At 33.1% G+C, this 11,015-nt stretch overlaps 1 protein-coding gene across 1 annotated transcript; it reads right to left on the minus strand.

Annotated features, from left to right (window-relative positions):
- Positions 1-1,557: 1,557 nt before the first annotated feature.
- LOC111988107 (uncharacterized) lies at positions 1,558-3,568 on the minus strand. The gene has a single exon (XM_024019868.2). It carries the CDS (start codon positions 3,320-3,322, stop codon positions 1,973-1,975), a length of 1,350 nt encoding a protein of 449 aa, XP_023875636.2. The 5' UTR covers positions 3,323-3,568; the 3' UTR covers positions 1,558-1,972.
- Positions 3,569-11,015: the final 7,447 nt, after the last annotated feature.

An 11,015-nucleotide genomic window follows, 5' to 3' on the forward strand; every position in this document is an offset into this window, starting at 1 on the left:
TTTATTTAGCTCACAAATGAAGGTAGGGGCAATTAAGTAATTTCAATCAAATGTTGATGTTTTTAGAGTTCCAAAGTATCTGCTAAGCTTCAAACTTCATTTTGCTGGGTTTGTCGTTTTAACACTTGAGAAGTTGTTTTGTCAAACAAGCACCTCAACTCTCCTTTTTTTAGTAAGAGAATAGACATAGATATCTTATATTCAGATTAAAAAAAATTATATCACATTTATCTAATTGACACTTTAGATCGTGGTCTCAACAATAATTTAGAAAATAATTTAGGTGGCCCAATCATATAATAAACGTTTCACTTGAATTGAAAACTACTAGTGGTTCTAGTACAATCCAAAAGCAGAGTAGTAGACACCTCGTTTTCAAGATAAAAAAGTCGTTGAATTCATGTAAGCATTTGTAATTTTGTATTGTCGATTTGTACATACAAAGGTTGTAACATCCATGAGACCATGATCCACCGACACAAACATCAAATCCCGTCGGCATTTTGATCAAAGACAAAACCGAGAAAAAGTTACACTTGCTCTGCCTTATCTTTAATTAAAATCAACTATAGGACTTCATTGATCAATGAAGGATAACATTAAATCTTAAGAAGAAAAATAACATGATTTGTATTATATTAGTCAATACATTCACATAACTAAATTAAATTAAAAATTTTATATTACATTGATAGATATAATAACCATATAAATGAATTTAACTAATAATTTAACACAACATATAATTAATTGTAGCCTTAATCAAACTATTAAAATAAATTCATAAATGCACACGAATTATACCATTTTATCTATTTTTTATAGATAAAACAGAATTTTAATATATGAAGTCGTTCTATGATAATTGATTTTTTATTTTTTTATTTTTTATGATGAACATGATAATTATTTTTTTGTCATTAAACTATGACACTAATTATGATATCTGCTCTTAAGTCTTAATGATTGCTCTTCATCATTAGACTAAGACATCAATTAATTTTTAATATAGGAGAAAAAACTAAAAATTTTCATTTGAGAACAAGAGATTTTATCAATTGAGCTAATTGAAACTTTATATCTATTATTTGATGATAAAACACTATTGATCTTTTTTTTTTTTAGCGAAAAAACACTTTGTTGATTGAGTTAATTAAAACCCATAATTTCATATTCTCTTATGTAATAATAAAATTTACTAATTAAATTAATTGGTGATCCACGCTGTAGTAGGAAAGAGATTTCCTAAATAATCTACACTTTTTTTTTTATTTTTTATGAAAAATAATTTACACTTGGGGCATAAAACACGGTCCAATTACAGAGGAGCCAGAATATCTTAGGGGCAAGTGGCACTGACGAGCTGTCTTTTGAAGTAATAGTCCTAGGCTAGTGTCCTCTTCCTCATTTTCTGCGAAGAAAGAACTGTCTAGAACCAGAAGTGCCATTCACTGAATGTAAAATCCCAATATTCTTTCTTTAATGCTTTACCTTTTTAAGGAACCCCTAGAAAATTGTGCCATATTAACATGCACATGCACATGCACAAAGAAAATATAAATAAATTGTGGGCTTCATTTTTATTGTGATAATCATAATAATAATAATAACATACAATTATATATATAAAAAAATCAAATCAAGTAGCTAAAAATTGTCCACTTTCTTGTACATAAAGTAATAACTAATAACACCATGGTTGCTTCTTGCTTGAGCTTGACCAATGGTATTATTTTGTACCACTTGAAATCTATGGTTGTGGAAAAAACCTGTCTAGTAAAAACTAAACAGAATAAAAAATAAAGAAAATACTAAATGAGAAAAAAAAATTTGGAATTAGCTTGTGTTCAATGCTTTTTTGCACTGAATCGATGTGGACACGTATCTAAATCTGAATATGTGCCTAAAATTGGACAAATATTCAAATTGTATGCAAAATGACATTGAACACAAGCCCTGCCCAAATTTATAACTAGCTTTTCTTGCCCTCTTCGCCACCTTCTTCCAAGTAGGCTTTCTTTCTTCTCTCAGCGTTAGCAAACAGACAAATGACAAAGAAACACGTGGCATACATCCCGTGAACTATCCAATTGGTCTTGGGCGGTTGGTACATCACCATTCTGTGAAACACCGCCATGTAATAATGCAGCCCTACGGCGAAGCCCACGAAGGTTTGGGCCAGGCCCAGAAACTTTGAGCCCAGCCCACATTCAGTTGAGAAGACAAGAATCAGGTACATCAAAAGCAGCAACAAGTATAACACGTATCCAAGTGTCTGTAGCAACTGTAAACAAACGTACGTGGTCGTCGAAGTAGCGTAGAAAAACCTGAGTGGCTCGAGCCCCGTGACCAGCGAGGAGAGGCAGAGAATTGAGAAGTAGATGGAGAGGTATATTTGGATGAAAATCAAGAGCTTTTGGAGTGAGAAATAGGCTTTGATTTTAGTGAAAATGAGAGAGACTAGAAGCAATGGGATTAACATGAAAGCACAAGAAATTACGGTGGCAATGGTGGCTGCATATTTGTTTCCAACAATGGGTTTGAACCCTTTTGTGATTTCTTTGTTGGCTTTGAAAATGTATGCTTTTGAAGTGATTGAGAATTTCTCAAGGTCTGGAATCAGAGTTCGCTGGAACTTTGTGGGCAGACCTGTTAAGTCTCTGAACTCTGAAACCAAATCATCCTCTTCGTCTAACCAGCTGGGTTGTGTTGGTTTTTTGGTCTGGTTGGGTTTTTTATTTGGTTGCTGGTTTTTGATTGGTTTTTCAGATTCAGGCTTTGTTAACTTCTTCTCTACATGGGGTTGTGAACTTTGTGTGTCTTTCTTGGTGGTGATTTTGGTTGTTTTGTTCTTGGGTGTGCTTAATTTGCCTAGATCTGAGGTTTTCTTCATGGAAAATGAATTGGGTTTGGTAAAGTTTGTGGCTTTGGATGTGGAATTGAGCTTCTTGATCTTGGAGGTGGAATTGAGCTTCTTGAATCCTAACTTGGATAAAACATTGGATGCTAGTTTGGTAGAATTGGTGGCTTTGGTGAGCTTGGTTTGGTTTTTGCTGGACAGACTAGACTTGATGAGTTTGGTTTGGTTTTTTGAGGATAAACTAGGCTTGCTAAGCTTGATCTGGTCCTTGGTGGATAGGCTATTGGTTTTCTTTTTGGGTTGCTCATCTGTTTCTAGTTCTAACAATTTTCTTCTACCAAAAAACTGTTTGTTGGGAAGTTGAGAATCTGAGCAGGCACAAAGGAAAACAGATGTAAAGAGTAATAGAACAAGATAAAGTAATTGTACCTTTCTGAGACTGAAGTATACTAGTGGAGCCATTTTTGAAACGTAGGTTGATAAGATCTCTATTGAGAGGCTCTTCAAAGATGTAACAGGCTTTGGATTGGATCCAGAGTGATAATAAGAGAAAGAGAGAAAGAGAGAGAGAGGGACAGAGAGATGGAGCAAAAGAAGGATTTATAAGTAGCACATTTTTAAAGGAGGAAAAAGCAGAGGAATGGGTGGGTAGGAAAGGACTTAAATGCAGAAGTAGAACTTTGTTTTGGAGATGAGATGGGTCACATGGTGCAAGTAGGCAGTGTAGACTGTAGAGTTTCCAATCTACGCGGGTTTGCTGGCCCAGCTGTTGCTGCTCACTCATTGGCTCTCTCTCTCTCTGAGCTCTAGCCTCTAGGCAATAATGTAATAATACTGCTTAATACTTATTAATTAAGCTATCTAGATTTTTGCTTAGTGGAAATGGATATTTTAGTCTAAAATTAGTTCATTAATTTGGGTTTACTGTATAGTAGTAGGACTATTAAAATTCATTTAAGACGATGGCTTAAGATGTCAATAATTATAATCAAATTTGTTCCCCCAAAACAAAAAGGGCCATTCATTATTTTTTGTTTTGTAGAATGTGATATAGGCCTTGATTCCAATTTAAGTTTTGCTTGTCCTCTTCCTCGAATTATTAAAAGCTTCAAAAATTTTCATACGTTGGGGAACATCAATTAATAAGGAATTTATTTAATCATTTGAGGGGAAAAAAAAAACATAGACTTATTTGTTAAGACTTAAGGATTCAAGTGGGAGTCGGCATGCTTATTGCTTATAAACACTTTTGATGGATTTTGGGATCAAATTCTGCATTCATCCAATCAATTGGAGCTTATGGTGAAGGGCTATTTAGCAATTGATAAAGGAAGATGGATATTTCTTTTATTTTATATATAATAGAAAAGGGTGGGCGATTAATTTAACCGTGTCTCAATTGTCAAATCAATTAGGTCCATAAGCAAATGAAATTCAAACCAAATAAGAGAGAGTCAAACAAATAAGGAATGCATTTGGAAAAAAGAATGGTGGAAACCTGCATTCATATTTGCAACTCACTGTCACGGGTCGTTTTACAATTTAAAATGATACTGTTTGACTTTAATAATTTGGTTTATTCGCTAGTTTTCCAACCTATAGGCATAATATAATAATAATAAGTGCCAAATTGGTTTGGTTGGTATAGACCAATTTGACTCAAAAGAGTGACTCACTGAAGTATTAGCATGTATTGGATTTCCACCTAAGTAATTGCCATCGGTTTCATAATCTATTGGCAAACATTTAATAAAGAAGAATAGATAAATAACAATGCTAAAATTATTAAAAGTTTACAATTTTTACCATAACTTATAATATGAAAAGTTGTAAATAGTAAAAATAATGATTTACTATTTTATCTCATGAATTAATAGAAAAAAAGTGGACTTTTTCGGGAACTAAGCAATTTTTTTTAAATTTTTTTATAGTTGAGTTAGTTGACTTGGGTGCACCGATCCATTCAATTTCCCTCATCATCATAGGAAAAAATAATAGTAAAAGCTCTCAATTTTTCGTTGGGCCCAATACACATTAATTCATTCAGGGTTCCACGTTGCACTCTTTGGAAGTTTGGGCTCGCTGACATGTGGGGCCCACGGGTGTAAGTCCCACATGTCAGTGAGACATTGGGCTTATAAGCCCGTCTCACCTAGATTTTTTTTTCCCCTTTGGAAGACTAGTGAGGATCAACATGCAGTTCAACAATTCATTCACATCATGATGATTCATGACCGACCCGAAAAACCAAAAGAAATTCACATAATTACATCATAGATTAGTTCTGATTCTGATGGATTTTTTACAATAACATCCACCACCGTGAGTACTGTGGGGGGCCCACTTTGCATAATTCTAATTTCTGAGAATGTGATATTCTAATTAGTTGTGGCCTTGTGGGGCCAAAGATTGCGGGCTCGTTTGGTACATGTGTTTAAAAACTGAAAATTGTTGTTTGAAAACATTTGTGGAAATACGTGTGGGTGAAAAAGTGCGTTGAAATGCGTAAAATGCTGTTTAAAAACTGAAAATAGTTGTTTAAAAACACAAACCAAACACCCCCTGCGTGGTTGAAGGTTCCCATAACCCAAATGAAAGCAACTCGACCGCCAGTGCCACTAAGGCGTCGGTAATTAGTATCTGAATGGAAGCCACATGGCTTTTAAGCGAGTCCGACACCTTAATTTTTTGTCTTTTTCGTCCTACGACTTTAACTTTAATACATCATCTTGTAATTTTGGACCTCCTCCGTCGGTTCGAGTGCACTGAAGCTAAGTCGTATACTTTTTATCCAATGATATAAAACTTCCTTTATGTAATATTTGTCCAATGGTATAAAGCTTCCTTTATGTAATATTTGTTTATTTTCGTTGTAGAATGTTCTCACTATTTTTTATTTCGTAGACGCTTGGTTTAATTTAATATATTTTTTTGAAGAAGATATATGTAAAAAATTGTTTCTAAATTTATTATTGTTTTATTAGAATTTTTTAAGGAATTAATTTGGAGTTCAACTGTGCAAGGATTAAAAAAAACTGTGGCTAAAATTGTACTGCCCACCATTTTGGGTTGTAGACCTAAATCCAAGGTTATTACACTGTGCAATAGTAAATTATTAGTTAAGATTGAAAGTTAAAAAAAAAAAATACCCTTAATTTTATAATAATATTCTTTAATTGTCTAACTAAGGTTGAAATATACTACATTGCCCTAAAAAATGAATCTAATAATATTCTAGTAGTGTTGTATAGAAAAAATTACTCTTATTGTGAAGTAATTTATCTCCCTTTCTCATTCATGTACACACGCATACATACACACACAACATATATCATATGATATATAGGGGAAAATGAACTTGAAAAATATGGTTGGGTATGCACAATTGACAGTCTCCTTTTACTTTTTTTTTACTTAGCCAGATTATCATTGTATGTTCATATATTTTTCAATTTCTTACCATTGAGGCATGGACACATTATTTTTTTCTCGGTATATGTGTTTCTCTTATGTTTAATATTGCAGGACTTTCACAAAGATTGGTGAGCTGAGATTTCACATTTATGCCGTGAAACCAACTTCCATGCTTGTCTGTCTAATCCTGATATGTGGTGACTTACTTGAAGCAAAGCAAGCATATTTTGAGCATTCTAACTTTATGCATATTATTACTCTTTCATAGGATATATCATGTGGGTCTAGTTCACACTTTTGAGTCTTTGACAGCAAATCTAAAAGCAATTATAAAAAGTAAAGGAAAAAGAAGAATCTCAACCAAAAAAAAAATAGAGGATCTTCAAAATGGCAAATGGCTTATCTGATTGAATGAAAATGATAGGAAACAACTACGAACACAAACCTTTATTAAAGAAAATAAAAAGGTAGTCTGTGTTCCATTATAGGGTTGGATTTTATTTTATTTTGTGATCAAACATGGGTTGAGGACCAGCATGGTTCCAAAAATATAAACCAAACACACAATCATGCGTGCATCCAATTCTACGATTGCTATTGATTTTTAAAAGGAACAATCAATTACCAATCTTTTTCTTTTTTTAATTGTTCATTTTTACATAGGACTTCTTAATATGCAGAAATGGACTCACCTCACATTATGGACCAATATCCCTGGCCACAATATATTGATATTTGGTCACATTTCGTTGGTAACAACGAGTTTAATTCTTTTTTATTGCGCTTCCACTCCTAAGTCGATCTCTGCCACTGAAAGTATGAACATTTTTGCTTTGCAAGTGACCCGTCTGGAAAGCACATAAAGCAAAATAAAAAGGAGCGAAGGCCACGAAGGAAAAGATCACATTTCTTCATCTCTTTGTTTAAAAGCAAATATTCTGTATCTTTGATGAGGACATGGCCCCATTTTCATTGCTAAAATGGGACATATTTATTATATGTATATATGGAGCAAGAGGTGAATATATATGGAAAAAGAGATGGAATCTGTTTACCATTAAAAAAAAAAAAAAGATGAAATCTTTTTTACCACTAATTAACTTATGCATCAAACGTCTGAATCGTATCTCTCATCACATGTAAACCCCATAAACTTGATTATATTATATATAACTTTCTGAAGATGGTTGCTTCATTCATTTTTTTTTTTCCTTTTTTTTTTGTGTGTGTGTGTTGGGGGAATTCATATTTGCAACTCACTGTCACGGGTCGTTTTACAATTTAAAATGATACTGTTTGACTTTAATAATTTGGTTTATTCGCTAGTTTTCCAACCTATAGGCATAATATAATAATAATAAGTGCCAAATTGGTTTGGTTGGTATAGACCAATTTGACTCAAAAGAGTGACTCACTGAAGTATTAGCATGTATTGGATTTCCACCTAAGTAATTGCCATCGGTTTCATAATCTATTGGCAAACATTTAATAAAGAAGAATAGATAAATAACAATGCTAAAATTATTAAAAGTTCACAATTTTTACCATAACTTATAATATGGAAAGTTGTGAATAGTAAAAATAATGATTTACTATTTTATCCCATGAATTAATAGAAAAAAAGTGGACTGTTTCGGGAACTAAGCAATTTTTTTTAAAATTTTTTTATAGTTGAGTTAGTTGACTTGGGTGCACCGATCCATTCAATTTCCCTCATCATCATAGGAAAAGATAATAGTAAAAGCTCTCAATTTTTCGTTGGGCCCAAGGCACATTAATTCATTCAGGGTTCCACGTTGCACTCTTTGGAAGTTTGGGCTCACTGACATGTGGGACCCACGGGTGTAAGTCCCACATGTCAGTGAGACATAAGCCCGTCTCACCTAGAATTTTTTTTCCTTTGGAAGACTTGTGAGGATCAACATGGAGTTCAACAATTCATTCACATCATGATGATTCATGACCGATCCGAAAAACCAAAAGAATTCACATAATTACATCATAGATTAGTTCTGATTCTGATGGATTTTTTACAATAACATCCACCACCGTGAGTACTGTGGGGGGCCCACTTTGTATAATTCTAATTTATGAGAATGTGATATTCTAATTAGTTGTGGCCTTGTGGGGCCAAAGATTGCGTGGTTGAATGCTCCCATAACCCAAATGAAAGCAACTCGATCGCCAGTGCCACTAAAGCGTCGGTAATTAGTATCTGAATGGAGGCCACATGGCTTTTAAGCGAGTCCGACACCTTAATTTTTTGTCTTTTTCGTCCTACGACTTTAACTTTAATACATCGTCTTGTAATTTTGGACCTCCTCCGTCGGTTCGAGTGCACTGAAGCTAAGTCGTATACTTTTTATCCAATGATATAAAACTTCCTTTATGTAATATTTGTCCAATGGTATAAAGCTTCCTTTATGTAATATCTGTTTATTTTCGTTGTAGAATGTTCTCACTATTTTTTATTTCGTAGACGCTTGGTTTAATTTAATATATTTTTTTGAAGAAGATATATGTAAAAAATTGTTTCTAAATTTATTATTGTTTTATTAGAATTCTTTAAGGAATTAATTTGGAGTTCAACTGTGCAAGGATTAAAAAAAACTGTGGCTAAAATTGTACTGCCCACCATTTTGGGTTGTAGACCTAAATCCAAGGCTATTACACTGTGTAATAGTAAATTATTAGTTAAGATTGAAAGTTAAAAAAAAAAAAAATACCCTTAATTTTATAATAATATTCTTTAATTTTCTAACTAAGGTTGAAATATACTACATTGCCCTAAAAAATGAATCTAATAATATTCTAGTAGTGTTGTATAGACAAAATTACTCTTATTGTGAAGTATTTATCTCCCTTTCTCATTCATGTATACGCGCATATATACACACAGAGACATATATCATATGATATATAGGGGAAAAGTGAACTTGAAAAATATGGTTGGGTATGCACAATTGACAGTCTCCTTTTACTTTTTTTTTTTACTTAGCCAGATTATCATTGTATGTTCATATATTTTTCAATTTCTTACCATTGAGGCATGGACACATTATTTTTTTCCTCGTTATATGTGTTTCTCTTATGTTTAATATTGCAGGACTTTCACAAAGATTGGTGAGCTGAGATCTCACATTTATGCCGTGAAACCAACTTCCATGCTTGTCTGTCTAATCCTGATATGTGGTGACTTACTTGAAGCAAAGCAAGCATATTTTGAGCATTCTAACTTTATGCATATTATTACTCTTTCATAGGATATATCATGTGGGTCTAGTTCACACTTTTGAGTCTTTGACAGCAAATCTAAAAGCAATTATAAAAAGTAAAGGAAAAAGAAGAATCTCAACCAAAAAAAAAAAATAGAGGATCTACAAAATGGCAAATGGCTTATCTGATTGAATGGAAATGATAGGAAACAACTACGAACACAAACCTTTATTAAAGAAAATAAAAAGGTAGTCTGTGTTCCATTATAGGGTTGGATTTTATTTTATTTTGTGATCAAACATGGGTTGAGGACCAGCATGGTTCCAAAAATATAAACCAAACACACAATCATGTGTGCATCCAATTCTACGATTGCTACTGATTTTTAAAAGGAACAATCAATTACCAATCTTTTTCTTTTTTAATTGTTCATTTTTACATAGGACTTCTTAATATGCAGAAATGGACTCACCTCACATTATGGACCAATGTCCCTGGCCACAATATATTGATATTTGGTCACATTTCGTTGGTAACAACGAGTTTAGTTCTTTTTTATTGCGCTTCCACTCCTAAGTCGATCTTTGCCACTGAAATTATGAACATTTTTGCTTTGCAAGTGACCCGTCTGGAAAGCACATAAAGCAAAATAAAAAGGAGCGAAGGCCACGAAGGAAAAGATCACATTTCTTCATCTCTTTGTTTAAAAGCAAATATTCTGTATATAATTTTTGTGTGTGTGTGTTGGGGGTATATAATTTTTATTATAAATTGATAGTTGAGGAAGATGAGATTTGAACATTAGATATCAAAGTTAAAGATTTCGAGTAGTGCTAATTGAACTAAATTACAAGGCAATCTCTTGGCTGTTGTAACTAGATTGATGAATCTCTTTCTCCTTTTAGAAAGATTATGGCGTCACTCTTCACCCCCTCACACATTTCCTATATTTACTACTAGATCAACTAATTTTGGCCACAGCTTTAAAAATTACAAGGTGCAGTTTTCATACGTTGACAAACCAAACAATCTCCTACAGTAAGAAATATAACAGTGGTCTAAATTATTTTGAAACGCACCATAGTCGTAATTTCTTAGAGGCATTTATTATTATTATTATTTAAAATGTCCCTTAGAATAGAGGCACAATTAGCACATATTTTAAAGCAGAAACTAATTTTTTGATTCTCCCAAAGGTAGGAAGGAAGGAAGGAAAGGTCATGAATAAAATGAGCATCCAGAGCAGCACCGACCAGACTCACTCCAGACTCAAAGCAGGGTACACATCAATGATAAATGAAGAAAGTTCCTGCCTCTTGTGAGACTAATATTAAATTGCTATCTCGTCTCAAATAGAAAAATAATACTAAATTGATGGATGCTGATTTGCTCCTACTATTCAAATCCTCTGGATTTTTTTTAAATAGCGTATTCCATGGAAGTTTGACCTTAGGACTTTTTCAGTCTATGCTAAAAAAAAAAAAGATTTCTGGGATAAAAAAAATAAGACAAAGAAAAAAGGGAT

The sequence above is a fragment of the Quercus suber genome, unplaced genomic scaffold, assembly GCF_002906115.3.
Source record: "Quercus suber isolate HL8 unplaced genomic scaffold, Cork oak 2.0 scaffold_406, whole genome shotgun sequence".
In the NCBI taxonomy this organism is placed as follows: domain Eukaryota; kingdom Viridiplantae; phylum Streptophyta; class Magnoliopsida; order Fagales; family Fagaceae; genus Quercus; species Quercus suber.